Below are 23,228 nucleotides of genomic sequence, written 5' to 3' on the forward strand. Positions count from 1 at the left end.
TGTGGGCAAGTGCCTCTCGAGAACTACATTCTTTCTTTGTATCACGAATAGAAAGCATCGATCGTTGGTATTTCATTTTTAAAAGAAAGAAAATTTTCATTCATTAAGAATGATTACGGTAAAAAAATTGTCTCCTTTACAAATCGCGCTTTTTTATAGGCTGGAAAAGAGTTTTCTAATTTTATTAAAAATCTTTGTGTTGTTATATCGTCCGGATATCATTGATCATGATAATCGAATAAATACATTGTCACCGAGAAAACTTTTAGATAATTATGACTTTGTGGTGATCGGTGGTGGTTCAGCAGGATCAGTTATTGCGAATCGTCTTTCGGAAAACGAAAATTGGACGGTGCTTTTATTGGAAGCTGGTGGAATCGAACCGATGTTATCAGATATTCCTATTATTTTTCCGACTTATCAAGTTAGTCCAATAGATTGGCAATTTAAGACGGAACCGTCATCGTATTATTGCCTGGGAATGAATAATAGGCAATGTAATTGGCCACGAGGAAAGGTGAAATATTATAAATTAATATCTTGAATAGAATTTTATTCGAACAAATTGTCAAAAGATGTTCTTATGTTAAAAGGTATTAGGCGGCAGTAGTGTGATAAATGCTATGCTCTATGTACGTGGTAACAAAAAGGATTACGATAATTGGAGAGATCAAGGTAATCCTGGTTGGGATTACGAGAGTGTACTGCCATATTTTAAAAAATCGGAAAGTAACAAAATCGAAGGTTTAGATCCCGCTTATCATGGGACTAACGGAGAAATGACCATTGAACATTTCAGATTTCAAACTCCTGTGACGGATTATTTATTAAAGGCTGGAAAAGAGATAGGCTATAGAATAGGTGACATAAATGGATCGAATCAAACTGGATTCACGTATTCTCATGCAACGATCAGAGACGGTCTTCGTTGCAGTACTTCTAAAGCTTTTCTTCGGAAGGCATCGAAAAGAAAAAATCTTCATATATGCACGCATTCGATTGTCGAAAAAATTCTGATAAAGGAAAATTCAAAGAGAGCTTATGGCGTGATGTTTCGGAACAATGAAGAAACATACACCGTTCATGCGAATTTCGAAGTTATTTTAGCTGCCGGTACTATACAGTCACCGCAATTGCTAATGCTGTCGGGAATTGGACCAATGGATCATCTTAAGGAATTAGATATACCATTGATCCAAGACATGCCAGGCGTTGGTTCGAATCTTCAAGATCACGTTGCGATAGGAGGTATAGTTTATTTGGTCGATCCACCGGAAAAATACAATTTCAACGAGTTCACTTATGTATTGCCAAAACTTCTTTCCCTGAAATCGATAAAACAATTTGCTAAGAAAAAAAGTGGTCCTTTATATACGGCACCAGAGTGTGAGGGAATGGCTTTTATTAATACAAAGTAAGTATAGATATTGATCGATCTTTTTAAAAACACTTTTTCTCAGGATTACTTTTATAAAAAATATCATTCATTTTCAGATATTCAAATGTCTCCGCAGATTATCCAGACATTCAGCTATTTATAGCGGCGGCTTCTATCAATTTAGACGGTGGAGTATTTAGTAAAAGAATATTTGGTCTTACGGACGATTTTTATGCAAAAGTTTTCAAAAATATCAACTATCAGGATTCTTACTCTATTATACCAATTCTTTTGAGACCTCGTAGCAGAGGTTATATCAAATTAAGAACGAAAAATCCCAAAGATCACCCTATCATTGTACCCAATTACTTTAACAATCTTCGCGACCTTGAAATTTTGGTAAAGATGCATACTTTCTGCCTCTTAATGTTAATTTATAATAAATTTAACATAAGTTATTAATTATTTTTAAAACTTTAAAAATTATAATGAAATACTAACGAACGTATCCTTTCTAAACTAATATTTCAATTGATCTCAGTTAAACTTTTTCAAGAGACTTTTGTTAAATATACGTTTCATAGATACTAATCTTTCATGGAATATTTTTTTCTATCACAGATAGAAGGCGCAAAGTTTGCACATAAAATAAGTCAAACGAAAATAATGCAAAATGTTAATGCTCGGCCAAATCCAAATAGAATACCAGCTTGTTCAATATTTCAATTTTCATCAGATGATTATTGGCGATGTCACGCACGTCATTATACAATGACGATTTATCATCCAATTGGTACATGCAAGATGGCACCTGCCAACGATCCTATGGGTGTAGTTGATTCTCGATTGAAGGTACACGGTATTCAAGGTCTTCGTGTGATCGACGGATCCATCATGCCGAATATAATCTCTGGAAATACCAACGCACCCATAATAATGATCGCGGAAAAAGGTGCCGATATGATTAAGGAGTATTGGAATAACCGAAGTCATTCGTGATAAGCAAAATCAACAAATTATTCAATGTACATTGGATAAATATCATATTTCCGAAAAATTATTTGAAATAATTAAATAAATACGTACATATATCTTGTTACATTATCAAGCTATTTTGGCATTGAGCACATGTGCGAATTAAAATAATTGATCGAATACCTCTATATTTCGATAATTTTTATTTACCCACATGCTGTGTCAATATATTTTTCTTATGTGTACTCAAGTGTGCCACATGATTTCTATTATAATAATTACCTTTCATCTTCCTTTATTACTCAAAGACAGAATCATTTGAAGCTCTATTCGTTCGCTGGCACTCGAATCAACCGGATTCTAACTCTTCAAGAACCTGGTAAGATCTCATAATCCTATGAAACCGTGGTAACAATTAAGCGTATAAGAATAATCAGATCGTATCGGTGGTTGATTCTCGCAACGAGCCGTACCTCCTAATTTTCCTCGAATACAAGTGAAATCATACATCTTACGATAGGTAAAGCGAAAAGTAAAAGAAAAGAAAAAAAAAAAGAAAAGAAAAGAAAAGAAAAGAAAAAACATAGGAAGAGAGAGAGAGAGAGAGAGAGAGAGAGAAAGAGAGAGAAACAGTGATTCACCATATTTGTGCGTTGCGAATCATTATAAACTCGTATAGCGAAATACTAGCTTGCATAATCGATAGAGAAGTCTTCTCTTTCTGTTTTTTTTTCTTTTCTTTTCGTCTTCTTTTATTTTGATTTTCTTTCTTTGAACTCGAAAAAGTTTACTGAAGTTTTTGGGTTGGTGAGCAATTCAAAGGATTTCTCGATTTGTTGAAAGGTTCGCGCATTAGGCAGGATGATCATAATAGTTCGTTATTTCTTGTTATTGCCCATGGAGAATCGGTTCACATACGTGTATATATATACAGGGTGTTCATTTATAAATGTTCAAGCAAATATATTGCGGACAAGTTTAAGTTATAAGAAAATTTAATAATAAAAATTAGTGTGAACTGGATCATTCATAAGAAAATTTGTGTAAACAAAATTTTGTTTGTTGAAAAAGCGATTTCTTTTCGATTTATGAAGATCAACAGTGTTTCTTTATTTTTTTTTTCTTTTTTTTTTTTTTTTACATGGATACCTATAATATTTTTTTATGCATATTTCTATAGTAGTGATCATTTGTAATTAAAATCATATGAAAGTGACAAATTTTTATTACACATCGTTTACGAGTTAATCAAAATCTTAAATATTAAAATACATAGTTGCTTTTCCACATGACAATTTGGAAAACATTCATCGGACCATATAATATTTTGAATTCGATTACAACGTATAGATTCTGACCTTCTGACTGACTTTCAACTTGTTAATAAAAGATATACGACTATTTGATTTGTAAATAATATATTTGTATAGTATGGAGTATCAATTATAGTACAGTATGATTATGTTAATCAATCTTTAAGATATCGATTATCTCGTAAAAAATGTATAATAGCAATTTTTTATTACATATGATTTTGATTACCAATGACCATCGCTATACAAATAATAGGAAAAAGAGATATTATGGATATTGATTTAAAAAAAAAAATCAACATTGACCTTCATAACTCGAAAAAAATCACAAATAAAAAGAAAAAAAGAATACTTGCACTTTGTAGCTGACTCAGAGCCGTGCAAATTTTTCTTAATATCATTTTTTTTAATTTAACCAACTAGTTATGAGATATTTGCTCGGATGTCTATGGATGGACACCCTGTATACACAAGTCCATTTGATTCATGAAGGATGCAACATCAACGAAAGTCATTTGACGAGGAAGAAAGACGGACAACGAAACGAAATACACACACACACACACACACATCCTTTTGCACTATAATTATTTTCCTAGTTTGTTCTTGGTCAATTTATAGTTTCACATACATAAACATATACTTTAAAAGAAATTTTTAAATACTTATTTGTTTTATTAACTAAATGAAACATCACATTAGAGATGATTCGAAAGTTATAGAGAAAAGTCAATCGTCATCTTGCAATGCAAAGGGATGTATATATTGTGTGTGGATATACATACAATATAATTTTGTTATTCAACTTTCTTCGTCGATGGAATGACTTTCGTCGACGTTGCATCCTGCTTGGACCGAATAGACTCGACTGAACGCAGAGTGGAAGCAAGATGACGTCACGTCACGGATGTTTCACCGCCGTCAGACACGAGGGATTTCTTTGGCCCTCGAAAGAGAGGAGTAAGAGGAGTGGAAAGAAGAGAAGAAGGAGGCTTCTTAATTAGTGCGTCTAGCTTCGTCGGTTGGTTTGGCTGACGGGTTAACCGATATGCGGCTAACAACGTTTGCCTCTTGCCAAACGATCTTCTTCGAGGAGAAACGGACGCGAGTCTTACTGTCTGCCTTCTCTGTTCGCGTCTACTTGATATTTTTGGTCGTTGAGTCGATTAGCAACCTTCCTGTTGACCGTCCAGGAGCCACCATTGACTCGTAGCCGCGCGCCTTTCGACTCGAGTCACCGTTCGTTCCCCCTTTAGTTTCTTCTTTGTTCTCGTCGACGCTCCAAATGCTTCCAAAATGTTTGCGAGCCGGCAAGCTTGAGTCGATACTTCACCATCAGCCGCGCTACGTTCCACTGAATTTCATCAGGTAACGATCTCTCTCTCTCTCTCTTTCTTTCTTTCTCTCTCTCTCTTTCTCTCTCTCTCTCTCTCTCTCTCTCTCTCATTCTTTCATTCTCTTTCTTTCTCTCATTCTCTTTCTTTCTCTCTATTGTACTTATCACTAATCAATATAATTAATATTCGTCTACAATGAAATCCAATTGATTTTGAACGACACGTGCTTTCATAAAAATCTCGAATTTCTTTTCTCGTCCTCGGAAGTAAACTCGTCCAACAACGTTTACCACCAACGTACATACATTCGAGTTCACCGTGTTCGTTATAGCCAGTTGCAATGGGAATCGATCGTACACACATTTATCTTATGTAAAACGTATTTAATGGACCAATGGTAAGAGTACGATCAATCGGAGGTTGCAGTCAGTACAGAACTCGATTTCGTTCGTGCGCCCGCGCGCGCCCCCGCGCCATTCGGAATTTCAATCTAAATGTCGCTGATTATCTAGTCCAACTTGCGTGGGATCTTATGGTATTTCAAAAATGAAAAAAAAGAGATACATAAAAAAAAGAGAAAAGAAAAGAAAAGAAAAGAAAGAAAAAATAGTTTCACCAACGATACAATTTTAATGCTCACGTCTTTTTGTGTTACTTCTTGATCAAATCAAATATGATATTAGTTCATAGTCCGAAGGAGAACGTGATAAGTGATTTGTTTCTTTATCTAATCGTCGTGTCGCATCAAGTCAAACTAAATTCGCAATTATTCTGTACAATCGTTATCACGCGATTAGGAAAATTTACGTCTGTGTCGTGGATATAAATACGTTGATCAAATACGGAGGACACGTTAATGGCCATCATTGCAGGATTTATAAATTAATTATTTATAAATCGAATACAATCATAAAGATAATTTTCAATAACTCAAATAATGAGATAATAGTATGAAGTAAAAAAAACGAGCTGTGCGACAATTAATAAACGTTATTAACGGCACGTTCGGTTAAATAATAAAATTATGAATAAAGAAAATATATACTTATATATTTATAATGAAAATTATTCTTTAGTGTATCAATTAACGAATCATTTCTAAATTAAAAGTTAATTTAAATTTAAAATGTAATATTAAAAAAAAAAAAACTAGATTTCTATGATAACGATTATATTACAATAATATAAACGAAAGTAGTACTGACCGTCGTGGTTTCTGCAATACGTCATTATTTTATTATTGCTGCATTTTAATCCAATACTTATCATTTTTAATCGTATAATATGTATCTTGTCAGTGGCAACCAAATGTATTATGATAGGTAGATTATCATCGCTAAAAATATGAATACTCATTATTAATAAGAGTATAGTCATATTAAAGATTATAAAATATGAATAATTTATCATTACAAGTTTATAATAATGAAAATTCTGTTACAACGGATTAGACTTACGATAGTCAACGTGTGTTAAAATCCTGTTGATTCGGCTCTTCCGTTTTAGTCAAGAGTTACTTATATATCCATTCAAATGTCTGTCACGATTTTCTTCTTATATTTCGTATAACTCCAAGAGAAGATTACATATTGCGAGTTGGATTGTATTTAATTAGACGATTCTTGACGAGCATTATCGGAAAGACTTCCGATGTATTACGTATGCTCTCTCTCTCCTCTCCCTCTCTCTCACTCTCTCTCTCTCTCTCTCTCTCTCTCTTTCCTTCTTTCTCATGCATGCTGCTTATTTGTATAGAAAGGCATCTATCGTTTTGGTTCTCTTATATCTGTGGCCGTGAGGCCACTGCACCCTACCCTAGTCGTTCTATTGACGTTCTGCAGAACCACTATATCTATCTATCCGATCCCTGTTACAGATTTACCATTCTTTATGTAACGACATATCATATTTAACATTTACCAACTCTCTACACATTATCTATAACGGTATTTAAGGAAAGGATCGAGGGAAATCGAAAATAATCGATGCCTCGTAATTTCCTCTTCTATCGCAAGCAATAAAGAGTGCCTATTAAGTAAAAAATAAAAGGAAAGTAAGAGGAATGAGAATAACGTTTACTTTCTATCTTTGGTGCTACAATAACGAGTGTTAGAACGTTCTCGATGGTATCGATCTTTCTTTTTCTCTCTCTCTCTCTCTCTCTCTTTCTCTCACTCTCTCTCTCTTTCTCTCTCTTTCTTTTTCTCTCTCTCTCTTTTTCTTTGTTTTCCTTGTTTCAGTTCATACGGTTTCTTGCTAGTGCATGGATCATCATTTTCACTTTTATTTATGAATCCTTTGAAATGATAAATTGTATGCGCGCAACCAAACGGAAAATCTGTCGCGATCGTAAGTACCGTGGTGGAAAGAACGTTTGTGTTTAATTAAATGTATGGTTATCAAAAATCTTTCCTATGACATACGTTGACATTCATAAGTCGTTATCATTAAGAAAATCCCCATAATATTATATACTTATCTAATCGTTCGTTATCTTCGAATCTAATGACGTTTTATAAAACCATACGTAATGGATCATTAATTTAATTTCAACGATTAATCGTGCGAGTATTTGAGAAAAATTAAATGATCTATATTTGATAAAAATGTGATTATCGTGGTTAATCGTGCAAAATAAATGTATGGTAAACGTGAGCGGATAAAGAAAAAAAGAAAAAAGAAAAAAAGAAAAAAAAAAGCAAAAAAAAAAGCAAAAAAAAACAAAACAAAACAAAAATGAAAAGAAAAAGAAAAAAAAACGAAGACCTGTTTAATAAAAAATAAATATAATAATTTACAGATGATCTTGGATGACGTACGATGATACGGATTTTAAAAATGCGCCTACTCGATTTTATCTTGCTTTTGGTGCAGTATGCATTCGCTAAACAAGTTAATCCACCGATGGTAAGTATAAATATTAATCGATGAAAGCGCCATATAAAAAAGTACATTGTTATTTCGACGATCAAATCAAAAGATACAAGCTTAAAATTAAAATATAATTTAAGATTATCAGTGATATTAAAATCTTTTTTAAATTGTGCCGAATGAAATAACGAATGTATTTTACAGGATACGGTATTATTAAAATACCGATATGCAGAAACAAAAAAGAGGAAAAAGAGAATAATCAACTAGAAATTTGAAATTCGTATTAACGTGATTATTTTGTTATGAACTGTGAAATATTAAAATGTTATATACGTTGCTGATTAGCTGATAATAACGTCTATTTTTTCTTTATTTTTTTTTCTCTGTTTTTTTTTCTTATCTTTCTTTTTTTTCTTTTGCGAAAAAAATTCAATTAGAATTAATACAGTGTCGTTTCTTTCAGCTCAATCAATTGGGCTTAAATTATGACAGTTTCATTATATCAAACACAACAGGATGTTGCGGCTGCAGTTTCGAAGATACAAAATATATGGACACGTTATGCGGAGGCCAATCCGCTTTCATAAATTTAGTTCAGAATCTGATGATGTCGAGATGCGACATTTCTGACCCTTGCCGTCGATTGGGTAGAGACGATGTACCAAACGAATGGTAAATAAATGACCTAAATAATGAGTTCTCAAGTCTATTCTCGAAAATAAACCATTTTGGCAAGGCATTCATGATGATATGTATGTTTACATAGGTACGACTTCATTGTCGTTGGTGCAGGTGTAGCCGGACCTATTATTGCCAGAAGATTAAGTGACAATGCTTGGAATAGAGTTTTATTGATTGAAGCTGGTCCCGAAGAACCAACCATGACAGCTATTCCAGGATTTGCTTCGAGCGCTATTTCTTCGTCACTAGATTGGAAATATAAAACGGAACCAACGAGACCACATCCAACAGCCTGTTTAGGTAAAATAATCTATCATTATTATTCCATTCGTCCAACATCGAACAAAATTCATTGAAATTTTATTCGGAATTTCAGATACTGGTGGAAAGTGTAATGTACCTAGAGGAAAAATGATCTCAGGTACCGGCGCAATGCACGGCATGATGTATTATCGCGGTCATCCAGAGATCTATAATAAATGGGCACGTGAGGGTAACATTGGATGGTCCTATGATGAAATCGAACACTATTTCCAACGTGCAGAGGATCCGGTTGATCCATCGATGTTAAGTTCATTCGCTCGTACTGTACCCAATGGCCCAGTGAAAATTCAACATTATTCTCATAGACCAGCATTTGTTAGTTCACTTTTAGAATCAGCGTCCGAATTAGGTTATAAAACGTCTGGTTTAAAGGAGTTTTCCCAAACTGGTTTCATGGTAGCACCAATGACTGTGGAGAAAGGATTAAGAGCATCAACTCCTAAAGCCTATCTAAGACCTGTATACAATAGAAATAATCTACGAGTTCTGACTAATGCTCGAGTATTGAGGGTTTTAATTAACGATTACGATATGAAAGCATACGGTGTTGAACTGGTCGACAAAAAAGGGCAAAGGAAAGTCATCAAGTGTAATAAGGAAGTTATTTTGACGGCTGGTGCCATGGGATCGCCACATTTACTTCTAAATTCCGGTATTGGGCCAAGAGAGGAATTAAATAAATTTGGTATTAGAACGTATAAGGATTTACCAGTAGGACAGTATTTTATCAATCACGTGTCCATTGCTGTACCAATGACTATTAAAGATATTTCGGTAGAAACTATGACCATGCAATCAGTGAACGAATTTCTTGAAACTAGAACCGGTGATTTGGCTAGCACTGGATTAACTCAGGTCACTGCTTTTCTTGAAAGTAACTACACTATTCCTGGTTTACCTGACTTGCAAGTATTCTTCGACGGCTTCAGTTCGTACTGCCCGAAAACAGGAATGCCAAACGAATGCACGGATGGTGTTAAAGAACCTTGCCCCAATAGAAGAAAGATCGTCGCTAGACCGACCGTCGTAATTCCTGAAAGTCGTGGTACAGTAGAACTGCGTAGCGCCAATCCTTTAGATTTGCCTCTAATGTATCCTAATTATTTCACCAATGAAAAAGATATGAAAGTTTTGATCGAAGGTATAAAAAAAATACTTCAGCTCATAGACACCCCGACCATGAAGAAATGGGATCTTCAATTAGATACAGTGAAACATCCACTTTGTACAAAGTAAGTCTATTATTCATTCATTTTTTTTCCATCTTCGTATAATTATTAAAATAAATATACTGACAATAACATCATATTATTTTCAAGTTTGCACTTCGGCTCGGATGCATATTGGGAGTGTTATATACGAGCTAAGACTGGACCGGAGAATCATCAAGCCGGTACCTGCAAAATGGGACCAGCAACTGATCCTGATGCCGTCGTCGATTCGCAATTACGAGTACATGGTGTACCAAACATTCGTGTTGCCGATCCTTCCATATTTCCATATCTACCCAATTCTAATCCAATTGCTGCTATAATGATGGTAGCTGAAAAGGCATCCAATATGATTATCAATTCGTGGTAATCAAATAATTAATTCATACGATTTTTCACAAAATTTCTTAATAAACGATTACTTCTTTCCCTCCTTTTATGAGTTTTATTATACACTTTGTCAGTTTTGTATATTTATATATTCTAAACAATATTTAAATAAGTACGATACTAAGCGGAAAAAAAAATAACGTAATCAGAGATACATATATTATTACGTAATTATTTCTTTAAAAAATATCGATAAGTTTAAACTAATAAAAGAGCATTATTTAAAAATGAAGAAACATTATTGCTAACAATCGAGCACGATTATATTGGAACATATAGAAAATATTATATATATATATATATATGTATGTATATATATGCGTGTGTGTGTATTTCTGTCTCTGTTTCTCTCTCTGTATGTATGTATTTGATCGATATAACGAAATTGATATCACTGAATATCGTATAAAATGAATAATGTGTGATTGTAATTTGAGATTGTTTGTTAAAGATATGATGCATAATCTGATATAGGAAAGGTTACATGACTGGATAGGTAAAAGGATACGCCTCGATGGAAAAGAAATTGCGGGAATAAAGAATCGCGAAGATCAAGTGATCAAAAGAAACAAGAATTGTAAATTGATCTAGAAATTAAAGTAGGAGATATTACCGAGATCTATTCATGATACAGCATCTGAATATGATCAATCATCTTTTAGCGTTTGCTTATTACAGAACTATCAGTGAGTAATAATGATTTATGATCTATTTCGTGAACTTGCATTAACATGAGTAATTATTTTAATTGTATCTATTCTAATTGCCACTAGTTGGATTGTTATTCTTACAATTAGTCAAATAGATTTCATCAAAGGATAAATAAAGAAAGTGAAGCAACATTGAAGGATAAGTTCGTAAGACAAGTGAGTGTCATAATTATTAGAATTTTTACTTTTCTTTAAAAAAGAAAGAAAAGGAAGAAAAAGAAAAAAAAAGAAAAAAAAAGATAAAAATAAATACAATAAATAATAAAAATGTAAAAAAAAAACTGCCGCAAAAAATTTATATTTTCTGCGGAATTTTTTTAGGTGAAGGATCGTCCGACCGAATCAAGGAACAGACGGAAAATCTAGATAAAAAGAAAGAAAAAAAAAAAGAAAAGAAAGGAAAAAAAGAAAAAAAAATGGAATTTTGCCTTTCTGAAACTTGTGCATCTGCGGCACAAGGATCTTCTAATTTTTTATTCACGCAACTGTTACAAACGTTGCTCGTTGCACAATGCTCTCTAAGCGTTAATAAGGAATATCCGAAGGATCGTACGAAGGAAATTATAAATTCGAAAAAGGAATTTGATTTCGTGATTGCAGGAGGTGGTAGTGCTGGATCGGTTTTGGCAAACAGATTGACAGAGATAAGCAATTGGGATGTATTATTGATCGAAGCTGGTGAAGATCCATCAGTATTATCAAACATTCCTGGATCGATTTTGATGCTTCTGGGAACCGCAGAAGATTATAATTATGATATCGAACCACAGGAAGGATTTTGTCAAGGTATGAAAGACAGAAATTGCAAATGGAGTAAAGGAAAGGCCCTAGGCGGCAGTTCTGTGATAAATGCAATGTTACACGTCCATGGAAATGATCGAGATTACGACGAATGGGAACGCCTTGGCAATGAAGGTTGGAGTTACGAGAACGTGTTACCATATTTCAAGAAAACAATCAACTGTTCTCCAGAGTATGTCGATAAGTGGGGAGATAAATATTGCACCAAAGATGGGCCTCTGGATATTAGAAGTTTCAATTATTCCGAAACAAACATACAAGAGATCTTCATAAACGCTGCTCGTGAACTTGGTGTACCTATTCTTGAATTGCTTGATGGGCAACATTATATAGGATACGGGAAAGCATTGGGAACTGTTAATATGTCTCGTCGAGTAAATGCAGCCAAAGCATTTCTTTCACCGATAAAGGATAGAAAGAATCTATACGTGATGAAATCTGCCAGGGTAGATAAGATCCTCATGAATGATAATCGAGCAACTGGTGTTAGGGTGACCTTGAAAAATGGCGAGGAAGTCGAAGTGACGACATCAAAAGAAGTGATTTTATCCACTGGCACTATCACAACACCTCAGATTTTAATGCTTTCTGGAATTGGACCAGCGAATCATCTACGTGAAATAGGAATATCTCCAGTGGCTGATTTACCTGTTGGAAAAAATCTTCAGGATCACGTAATATGGTTAGGAATTCAATTGGCATACATCAATCAAACAAAAGGACCACCATCACCGACGCATATAATGGACATTGCTTATGATTATCTGATGAAAGGAACTGGTGAATTGGCTACAATCGGAGGCGTTGATCTACTTGGGTTTCTTAACTTAACCGACCCACAATCGAAATACCCCGAAATAGAGATTCTCTTTACTCACGTACCAAGATGGCATGTCTATAAACTCAAAAGCCTTTTAAAAGCCTTCGACGTTTCAGACGAACTAATCGACAATATGAAAAAAGTCGTTATGGAGACAGATATCATATTTATGTGCCCGTCTTTACTGAGACCAAAGAGCAGGGGTGAAATTAAGTTACGTAGCACCGATCCTGCCGATCAAGTTAAGATCTTCGCGAATTATTTTGCAGATAAATCTGACAGAAAAATACTTTTGAAGTCTCTTGATTTTGTTAAGTCGTTGGTGGCAACTAAGACTTTCCAAAACAATGGAATAACTTTACGTCATTACGACATACCGAATTGTCGTAACACTGAGTCCGATTCCACGGAATATTGGGATTGTAACTTAAGTAACACAGCAGGAACATTCTACCATCCGGTTGGAACAGCTAAAATGGGCCATTCTGGTGATCCTACAGCAGTCGTCGATCATCGTCTCAAAGTACAAGGCATTCAAAGACTAAGAGTTATCGATGCTTCCATAATGCCGCAAATTACCAGTGGAAATACAAACGCACCAACGTTGATGATAGCCGAGAAAGGAGCAGATATGATAAAAGAGGATTGGCTCGAAAAGGATGAGCTATAAAAAAAAAAAAAAATAATTGGAAGTCGTAAAGTAAACTTTAAGTTCTTACAAACCACGATGCTTCTTTAATAGGTAGCTCTTTCTGTTCTTACAATATTGAAAAAGAAACGTATCGCTTGTATAGAGATAATTAAAAATATTCAAATTGCTTTCTGGTATCTGGGTTCATTATAAATATAAATAATATTACGTAGGATTACGTAAATATTACATTACGAGGTTAATTTGAAAAAACTACATCGGAGTATGTTTGATGTTTATATCCTAAAAAAAATTGAATGCATGAAATATTATTACTTTACAAATACATTAGATAATATTTTCATTAGTTTATATACTAAACAAAAGTAGAAAGAAAAGAAAGATGTTTAGAATTATAGAAATGCATGTAGAATGTATATTATACAAAATTCATACAATAAACTATTTCTTTTCAAATATATAATTATATCCTAATTTTTTACGATAACACACTCAATAACAGAACTGTATAAAAAAACGTTGCTTAAATAATAAAATACCGATACATTATGTCGGTATAAATTATACATATTCATGAATGTTAATTTACTTATTACGTATTCTATTTGATATCGTTTACGTATTAACAGATGTTCCTGCGAAACACACAATTTATATTAACTATTTTTTTTCTGATAAAATAGATAAAGAGCAAATGAAACAAATGATAGGTAAATTAGAATCTGGGTACGTATAGTCTTTGATTTTGAAAGTAACGATAAAAGTGAATTTATTCGTCAATAAAAATGTCATATGGATATGAAAAACAAAAATAATAAAAATATAATTAATAAAAATATAAATAATAAAAATAATATAAATATAAATATATATTACAATACAACAAACTTATAAGATTCACATTGATTTGGATTACTTGAAAAAATACTATATTCAATACAGGCAATCTTTCTTTATACAATTAATTTTTCCGTATTAGAATCTAAATTGACGTTAACCATTTCAATAACTTAAAATCTTTGATAGCCAAGAATATTAAAAGTTCAAAAATTATTTGTATATTAATGATAATAACATTTATAAAAAAAAAATAGATAATATAGAAAATAGAAACTAGTTATGAGTACTTGTGATCCTTGGTTTACATTATTCTTATTAGATCAATAAGATACGTGCACATACCAAACTACTGTAATGTTATAAAAAAAGATTTTTTGGTTTTAATCACTACTGTGATAAGTCCACCTTCACAGAATGATTTAAAAACGATAGCGCTCACCTTGGTGATATCCACAATATTTATAAGCTCCAATGTCATACTTTTGTCTTCAGTCTGTCGTTTTGTCCAGCACAGTAAACTACTAAATTAGAATATATGGAAAACAATACTAATAAATATCATATTCTAAATGAATTGATTTATTGTTAAGGATAAAGAATGTCTTGATACAACGATCAATAGTGAAAATTGTGACATTCTTTGCTAAAAAAAAACCTTTTGGGAATGCAATGTTGTGTTCTAATCTTTAAGAAATCGCTAAAACAAAAAGCCAACGTATTACTGGTAAGTATTCTATTTTTCGTTCGTAAAACTCTGAGTATTCTATATTTCAAAACGAAAAGCACATAGTATAATCTATTATACTAAATAACATCGATCGTCACTTTAATGATAAAAAAAATCATACAAAATGTGTCAGAAATTACATGCCGTTTACGAGCTCTAACTTCGAACTTACAAAATAAATAACATGAAATTTAAATATTTATGCATGTTCCATTCTAAATTAAATTTTATTTTTTTTCTGCACGTTTTCGCTCATATAATCTGAAAAATATTCTTAAAGTTATATTTTTTTTATTTTTTCAAAATTCGTTACAAATATATCGAATAAATTCATCAAGAAAAATTATACGTTTGAATACATTTGAATTTAATTACTTGCAAACGATGATAAACGATATTTCCATTACCGGATAAACATTGAGTGATATATCATCCATATTTTATTCATTTAATTAAATACGTCATAATGATGTGTTTTATATGTTTTATATGTGTTATATGTTTTATATGTTAAATTAACGATATAAATATTTGTTTATGCTTGACACAAAATTTAATAAATCGTATTATTAAAATCAGAAAAAAATCAAAATTACAAAAAAAAGCGTTTTGGACAACGCTAAATTTAAAATTCAAAACCAAACAAAAATAACATTTCATATAGAAAAAAATATCTTTAATATCTACAATGGTTTATAATTTTTCAGATTTCTGTGATTTAAATTTTATTTTGTCAATTTGTTATAGATGCTTTACAGTATCCTACGAAGAGTATCGTAATTATCAAAGAATATAAATCAATGAAAACTTCTTCACTAATTTTGCTATTCAATTGAAGAAAAACAACATAACCAAATTAATTAAAAGACAAAATCAATGACGACGAAGATTGTGGCAACTGTAGCAGCAGCACCATAGATATCAAACGAATATGACAGAGATCAGTATTAAATTAATTATCGCACCGATTCTTATATCTGCCTTAACTTACTTCCATTATCATCTAATAGACCCCGAAAATCAAACACAAGTTACGAAAGATCTATTAAAGGACTACGATTTCGTAGTGGTCGGCGGCGGTTCAGCTGGTAGCGTTGTTGTTAATAGATTAACGGAGAATCCAGAATGGAGTGTTCTTCTTTTAGAAGCAGGTGGTCACGAAACTGTCATCTCAGACGTACCGGCTTTGTCAACCTACTTGTATAACACCAAAATGGATTGGAAATATAGGACTGAAAACCAAGATAGTGCTTGTCAAGCGATGAAAGACAAACGTTGTTGTTGGCCCCGTGGAAAGGTGAGCTCTTTGATTCATCTGTGCCGTAAGATGAAGAATTTAATAACAATATCAATTATTTTATAATTACATTGCTGGTATGTTAGGTTATTGTGCATCGTAATACATAAAGTTTCGAGTATACGAAAAATACAATCAGTTTAAAGAGAAAATAATACTTTAATGATGAACAAAATTTTCAAATACTTTCGTAAATAAGGTCGTTTTCAAAGGAGAATAAATGGATGGTTGCTAATATAACATAACGGAATAAAAAAAAGTATCAGATAATTGAAGATACCAGAATGAAATGAATTTGCATTAAACTTATTATATATAATCTTCTAATGTCTATAAATCATAATGCGGTAGATATGCTATTAATGCATTCATTGATCAAACGAAACATCCATGTTGGATCCTTTGAATTAAACAGCTACCTGAACACGATTTATAACTATCAATACCTACAATTCTCAGGGTTCCACTATTAAAATGAATATAGATTTTGATTTGACACAGGACTACCTTGTCGGTCCTCAGTGAAAGAATTTGCAATGATATAGTAGAACCGGCCGCGAATAAATCAATAACAAAAGCAATCATAAGCCACTGAAACAACTTTACTTATTTTCGTGAAAATAACTTAAAATTATTACATCATAATATTATTCTCTTGATTCTAGGTATTAGGTGGTTCAAGTGTACTTAATGCTATGCTGTATGTTCGTGGGAATCGTCGTGACTACGATCAATGGGAAAGCTTTGGTAACCCTGGTTGGGGATACGACGATGTACTCCCATACTTTAAAAAGTCACAGGACCAAAGAAACCCATATTTAGCTCGGAACACCAAATACCATAGCATAGGTGAGCTACGATTTTGATTGTTCATAAAATTAAGAAAATTGAGATGATTAATTTTTTGAAACAACAAGACATCACAAGTGATATTGAGTCATCCATTTATTCTCATGCAAAAATGAATTTTACAGGCGGTTATTTAACTGTTCAAGAGTGTCCTTATAATACGCCACTGGCTCCAGCATATCTTCAAGCTGCAGAAGAAATGGGTTATAACATAGTGGATATAAATGACCAACAACAAATGGGTTTTACATTGCCTCAATATACAATGCGCAAGGGCGCTAGATGTAGTGCAGCCAAGGCATTCGTGCATCCCATCAAATTTCGAAAGAATTTTCACTTATCGCTATGGAGTCATGTCACGCGTATTCTCATAGATCCAAGTACCAAAAGAGCATATGGTGTAGAATTTATTAGAAATGGTCGTGTTGAGACCGTATTTGCAAAGAAAGAAGTTATACTTTCGGCAGGTGCTATAAATACTCCTCAATTATTGATGCTGTCTGGAATCGGTGCAAAGAATCACCTCGAAGATCTTGATATTCCATTGATTCAGGATTCACCTGGCGTTGGACAGAACCTTCAAGATCATATAGCCCCTGGTGGTCTTACCTTCCTTGTGGACAACGAAATCAGCTTTGTTTATAATCGAATATTAAATATAAACTCAATATTGAAATATGCAATTACCGAGAATGGTCCTCTAACCTCGAGTATTGGTCTCGAAGTAGTAGGCTTTTTATCCACTAAATATGCTAATCAGACGGATGATTGGCCTGATGTAGAGTTAATAATTTCCTCTTCCTCGGTTAATAACGGAGGAAAACCATTTCAAGATGCTGTTTGTATAACGGATAATTTTTACAATGAAATGTATGAAGAGATCACTGGTCAAGATGGTTTCGATATTTTGCCTATGATACTCAGACCCAAATCTCGTGGATATGTGAAATTACGGTCGAAAAATCCTCTTGATTATCCGTTAATGTATCACAATTATTTAACGAATCCTGATGACGTAAATGTTTTACGAGAAGGAGTCAAAGCAGCAATTGCATTTGCTGAAACGAGTAGCATGAAAAGATTTGGGACAAGATTTTACAGTAAGCCATTGCCAAATTGTAAACATCTTCCGATGTTCACGGATGCGTATTGGGAATGTGCAATTCGACAATTCACAATGACAATTTATCATATGAGCTGCACTGCGAAAATGGGTCCACGATCTGATCCAATGGCGGTCGTAGATCCCTCTTTAAAAGTATATGGAGTAGAAGGACTTCGAGTGATAGATGCTTCAATCATGCCTACGATCATTAGTGGAAATATCAATGCACCTGTAATAATGATTGGTGAAAAAGGTTCGGATCTCATAAAGAAGGATTGGATGTCTAGACGAAAGAGAAGCAATGAGACTATCACAGGTTCTTTCAATCAATATTAGATATTTTGGATAGTTCATCGAATGAAAGTAAATTAAATATTTTTATTATTGCATACTGTAAAATAATTATGAGAACGAATTGAATGTTTTAAACACTTACGTTTTAAGGTTTACGTTACCTTTTTGTTTTTCTGACGTCAAGATCCAATCGTAATAACAGACAGTTCGAATAGTTCATCGAATGAAACCATATATTTTTCAAGTACGTAAATATACTGCATTAAAAGACTAGTTCTTCGATTGAATAATAGTAAACTAATTAATTGCATATTATTACTGATGCATCAAACAATTCAATGTAAAAATCAAAGATTAGCCATTATTTTTGAGAATTAGGCTTGCTATTTTTATCTTAAAAAACTGTTGAACAAAGTAACAATTATGAGTGAATATAGCGGAAGCATTTCATTTGCGAAAATGGGTAAGATAAATCTCTACATAAAGATGCCCGCCGGGGTAGACAACATTCTTATGAATGTTCATAACCGATCTATTGATGTTTAGAGTGATCCTGAAAACTTGGTAGCTATTAAACGTGACAGAATCAAAAGGAGTGATTCTATCCACTGGTTGACAGCGAAATATTATTCTGAGATAGAAATACCACAGGTGGACGATTTACCTTTAGGAAAAAAATCTTAAGAATCACCTAAACTGATAAGCAATTCAATTGGCAAACATTAATTCCACGAAAATAACACCATCTCTGATTCATATAAAAGATATTACTTATGATTATCAGTTGAAAACAATTAAAGAGTAGATCACGATCGGAGATGTTGATCTACTTGAATTTCTTAACCTAATCGACCAATAACCGAAATATCTCGAAATATAGATTTTCTTTACTCATGTACCAAAACAGCAGGTCTATCAATTCTAACTGCTTTTGAAAATCATCGACGTTTCAGACGAACTAATCGACAATATGATTAATGTCTTTATGCAGAAAGACATTATCTTTATGTGACCGGTTTTATTGAGCCCAAAGAGCAGGAATGAAATTAAATTACGTAGCACCGATCCTGCCGATCAAGTTAAGATATTCACGAATTATTTTGCTAATAAATCTGACAGAAAAATACTTTCGAAGCCTCTTGATTTTGTTAAGTCGTTGGTGGCAACTAAGACTTTCCAAAACAATGGAATAACTTTACTTCATTACGACATACCGAATTGTCGTAACACTGAATCCGATTCCACGGAATATTGGGATTGTAACTTAAGTAACACAGCAGGAACATTCTACCATCCGGTTGGAACAGCTAAAATGCGCCATTCTGGTGATCCTACAGCAGTCGTCGATCCTCGTCTCAAAGTACAAGGCATTCAAAGACTAAGAGTTACCGATGCTTCCATAATGCCGCAAATTACCAGTGGAAATACAAACGCACCAACGTTGATGATAGCCGAGAAAGGAGCAGATATGATAAAAAAGGATTGGCTCGGAAAGGATGTGCTATAAAAAAAAAAAATAATTGAAAGTCGTAAAGTAAACTTTAAGTTCTTACAAACCACGATGCTTCTTTAATAGGTAGCTCTTTCTGTTCTTACAATATTGAAAAAGAAACGTATCGCTTGTATAGAGATAATTAAAAATATTCAAATTGCTTTCTGGTATCTGGGTTCATTATAAATATAAATAATATTACGTAGGATTACGTAAATATTACATTACGAGGTTAATTTGAAAAAACTACATCGGAGTATGTTTGATGTTTATATCCTAAAAAAAATTGAATGCATGAAATATTATTACTTTACAAATACATTAGATAATATTTTCATTAGTTTATATACTAAACAAAAGCAGAAAGAAAAGAAAGATGTTTAGAATTATAGAAATGCATGTAGAATGTATATTATACAAAATTCATACAATAAACTATTCCTTTTCAAATATATAATTATATCCTAATTTTTTACAATAACACACTCAATAACAGAAATGTATAAAAAAACGTTACTTAAATAATAAAATACCGATACATTATGTCAGTATAAATTATACTCATTAATGAATGTTAATTTACTTATTAAGTATTCTATATGATATCGTTTAAGTATTAACAGATGTTCCTGCGAAACACACAATTTATACTAATTATTTTTTTTTTTTTGATAAAATAGATAAAGAGCAAATGAAACAAATGATAGGTAAATTAGAATCTGGGTACGTATGGTCCTTGATTATGAAAATAACGATAAAAGTGAATTTATTCGTCAATAAAAATGTCATATGGATATGAAAACCAAAAATAATATTAATATAAATATATATTACAATACAACAAATTTATAAGATTCACATTGATTTGGATCACTTGAAAAAATACTATATTCAATACAGGCAATCTTTCTTTATACAATTGAAATTTCTTCTGTATTAGAATTTGAATTAACGTTAACCATTTCAATAATTTAAAATCTTTGATTGCCAAGAATATTAAAAGTTCAAAAATTATTTGTATATTAATGATAATAACATTTATAAAAAAAAAATAGATAACATAAAAAATAGAAACAAGTTATGAGTACTTGTGATCCTTGGTTTACGTTATTCTTATTAGATCAATAAGATACGTGCACATAGCAAACTACTGTAATGTTATAAAAAAAAATTTTTTGGTTTTAATCACTACTGTGATAAGTTCACCTTCACAGAATGATTTAAAAACGATATCAGAGATCTTGGTGATAACCACAATACTTATAGGCTCCATCGTCATACTTTTGACTTCAGTCTGTCCTTTTGTCCGGCACAGTAAACTACAAATTAGAATATATGGAAAACTATACTAATAAATATCATATTCTAAATTAATTGATTTATTGTTGAGGATAAAGAATGTCTTGATACAACGATCAATAGTGAAAATTGTGGCATTCTTTTCTAAAAAAAACTTTTCGGTAACGCAATGTTGTATTTTAATTTTTAAGAAATCGTTATAACAAAAAGGCTACGTATTACTGGTGAGTATTCTATTTCAAAAGGAAAAGTTATAGTATAATCTATTATACTAAATAACATCAATCGTCACTTTAATGATAAAAAAAAATCACACAAAATGTGTCAGAAATTACATGCCGTTTACGAGCTCTAACTTCGAACTTACAAACTAAATAACATGAAATTTAAATATTTACGCATATTCCATTCTAAATTAAATTTTATTTTTTTTCTGCACGTTTTCGCTCATATAATCTGAAAAATATCCTTAAAGTTATATTTTTTTGATTTTTTCCAAATTCGTTACAAATATATCGAATAAATTCATCAAGAAAAATTATACGTTTGAATGCGCCTACAATGAAAAAAAAGAAACATTTTTTAAACAATTACAAAAAATTACAAAAACAAGTACAAAAATTGTTAAAATATATGGAAATTTTTTATACAAATAAAGAATATTTTACATTTGCTACTAGCGCTTGCAATATATCAAGTAATATATCAATGGATGTTGGTTTTTCTTTTTGATTTCAACTTTCCAATTGAAATTGCAACAAAGAATCTAGTTGACTTCATTTTGTTAGCATATTTCAAGCCAATTACATTTACTTAATGTAAAGAATAAATATGATTACGTGTAGACATAGCCAACATATTGACAAAATCCCCAAGAAATTTGCAGAATATTTTATTGATGATATTAACAATCCTTTACGACGTAATCAATATTAAAATACTCTACAATATAAGATAAGATTTATTCTATATTCTCATGTAATTTCACTTCTCACTATTTTCTCGCGCAAACCTTGCATCTTTTTTGAGTTCCTAAAATCTGAGAAATAGAAATACTATTTTTTACTATATTTCAAAATTTGTTTTCTGACGTCGCTTTCAAAAATATAAAATTTATCAAATTTCTCATAAACAATTAAATTTCTGTAGCGAGTCGGTGATGTTTAAGAATATTTATTTAAAATACATACACCAATGTTTAACAATAAATTCATAAACAGAATCAAAATGATTTGTAATTCGTTCTAATAATTACCCAAAATTAGTAGATCTTAGTTTTAGAATTATTTTCTGATATTAATTGAAAAGTATAAATGATTATTTTTATTAAATGGTTTTCATATTTCTGTCTTGCTTTTTGTATAAAATTTATACGTATTATACAAACCTATATATACCGAAATATGTCGTTTCGATCCCGCATAAGATTATAGATAAACATTTTATTGCATTAGGATTTTGGAAGTTTTTCATAAAATTTCCATATAATTTAAAGTATATTTTTAGAAAACAAAATATATTTCAAAACTTGACGTAATATTCTTAGGTTTGGTTCTTTTGATAAAAAAATTAAAAAAGCTAGTGACAAACAGACAAATTTGTATGGATATCATAAATGTAAAAGAAGATCATTCATCGTGAATAGCAAAACACATTACAAATGAGGAATTGAAAGAATAGATATAGAAAAACCATTTGGTTAAAAAATAGACTGAGAAAGTTAGATACACTATTGGTTGATTTTACAAGTACTTGGAATTATTTTAAATTTGATAATATTTAGATGAAAAATTTAAAATATAAAGACTTAGAAAAAATTAAAAATATAAAGTCTTCTTAATTTAGTTAGCTGATGAACT

General features: G+C 31.8%; 5 protein-coding genes, 1 long non-coding RNA gene and 1 pseudogene across 10 annotated transcripts in view; 5 read left to right on the forward strand and 2 right to left on the reverse strand.

Moving 5' to 3' along the window:
* Flo2 (flotillin-2) overlaps positions 1-23,228 on the reverse strand; it is an 85,610-nt gene that overhangs the window by 13,300 nt on the left and 49,082 nt on the right. The window lies entirely within an intron of this gene.
* On the forward strand, positions 24-2,531 carry LOC118449478 (glucose dehydrogenase [FAD, quinone]-like). The gene is made up of 4 exons (XM_035884049.2): positions 24-517; positions 594-1,414; positions 1,495-1,777; positions 2,000-2,531. Exons 1-4 carry the CDS (start codon positions 110-112, stop codon positions 2,375-2,377), a joined length of 1,890 nt encoding a protein of 629 aa, XP_035739942.2. The 5' UTR covers positions 24-109; the 3' UTR covers positions 2,378-2,531.
* On the reverse strand, positions 1,744-6,703 carry LOC146873131 (uncharacterized). Its single transcript, XR_014982020.1, has 3 exons — positions 6,461-6,703; positions 6,209-6,339; positions 1,744-2,288 (listed from the first exon to the last, which is right to left on the reverse strand). It is a non-coding gene; the product is annotated as an uncharacterized LOC146873131 (long non-coding RNA).
* LOC118449476 (glucose dehydrogenase [FAD, quinone]) lies at positions 2,713-10,653 on the forward strand. 4 transcript variants are annotated; one of them, XM_085656233.1, is made up of 7 exons: positions 5,421-5,538; positions 7,244-7,352; positions 7,804-7,910; positions 8,341-8,549; positions 8,644-8,858; positions 8,935-10,114; positions 10,202-10,653. In XM_085656233.1, the coding sequence occupies exons 3-7, from the start codon at positions 7,824-7,826 to the stop codon at positions 10,461-10,463; spliced, it is 1,953 nt and encodes a 650-aa protein (XP_085512359.1). In that variant the 5' UTR covers positions 5,421-5,538; positions 7,244-7,352; positions 7,804-7,823; the 3' UTR covers positions 10,464-10,653. The 4 variants fall into 4 exon arrangements, with proteins under 4 accessions (XP_035739938.1, XP_035739939.1, XP_035739937.1 ...); XM_035884045.2 differs by lacking the exons at positions 5,421-5,538; positions 7,244-7,352 and adding an exon at positions 2,713-2,732; XM_035884046.2 differs by lacking the exons at positions 5,421-5,538; positions 7,244-7,352 and adding an exon at positions 4,666-5,034 and having other exon boundaries at positions 10,202-10,652.
* LOC118449479 (glucose dehydrogenase [FAD, quinone]-like) lies at positions 10,866-13,500 on the forward strand. Its single transcript, XM_035884051.2, has 2 exons — positions 10,866-11,349; positions 11,515-13,500. Exon 2 carries the CDS (start codon positions 11,610-11,612, stop codon positions 13,482-13,484), a length of 1,875 nt encoding a protein of 624 aa, XP_035739944.1. The 5' UTR covers positions 10,866-11,349; positions 11,515-11,609; the 3' UTR covers positions 13,485-13,500.
* LOC118449482 (glucose dehydrogenase [FAD, quinone] pseudogene) lies at positions 15,965-18,620 on the forward strand (annotated as a pseudogene). Its single transcript, XR_014981905.1, has 3 exons — positions 15,965-16,330; positions 16,996-17,179; positions 17,305-18,620. The product of XR_014981905.1 is annotated as a glucose dehydrogenase [FAD, quinone] pseudogene (transcript).
* LOC118449485 (choline dehydrogenase, mitochondrial-like) lies at positions 18,700-20,424 on the forward strand. The gene has a single exon (XM_085655723.1). The coding sequence runs from the start codon at positions 19,891-19,893 to the stop codon at positions 20,083-20,085; it is 195 nt and encodes a 64-aa protein (XP_085511849.1). The 5' UTR covers positions 18,700-19,890; the 3' UTR covers positions 20,086-20,424.

Source organism: Vespa mandarinia, chromosome 3 (genome assembly GCF_050613455.1).
Source record: "Vespa mandarinia isolate Hongniang chromosome 3, ASM5061345v1, whole genome shotgun sequence".
Lineage (NCBI taxonomy): Eukaryota > Metazoa > Arthropoda > Insecta > Hymenoptera > Vespidae > Vespa > Vespa mandarinia.

Coding starts and splice junctions, on each gene's coding strand:
- LOC118449478 (XM_035884049.2), top strand. CDS start 110: ATGATTACGGTAAAAAAATTGTCTCCTTTACAAATCGCGCTTTTTTAT. Junction 1,415..1,494: donor ATGGCTTTTATTAATACAAA/GTAAGTATAGAT, acceptor ATTCATTTTCAG/ATATTCAAATGTCTCCGCAG. Junction 1,778..1,999: donor TTCGCGACCTTGAAATTTTG/GTAAAGATGCAT, acceptor TTTCTATCACAG/ATAGAAGGCGCAAAGTTTGC.
- LOC118449476 (XM_035884045.2), top strand. CDS start 7,824: ATGATACGGATTTTAAAAATGCGCCTACTCGATTTTATCTTGCTTTTG. Junction 7,911..8,340: donor AACAAGTTAATCCACCGATG/GTAAGTATAAAT, acceptor CGTTTCTTTCAG/CTCAATCAATTGGGCTTAAA. Junction 10,115..10,201: donor AAACATCCACTTTGTACAAA/GTAAGTCTATTA, acceptor ATTATTTTCAAG/TTTGCACTTCGGCTCGGATG.
- LOC118449479 (XM_035884051.2), top strand. CDS start 11,610: ATGGAATTTTGCCTTTCTGAAACTTGTGCATCTGCGGCACAAGGATCT.
- LOC118449485 (XM_085655723.1), top strand. CDS start 19,891: ATGCGCCATTCTGGTGATCCTACAGCAGTCGTCGATCCTCGTCTCAAA.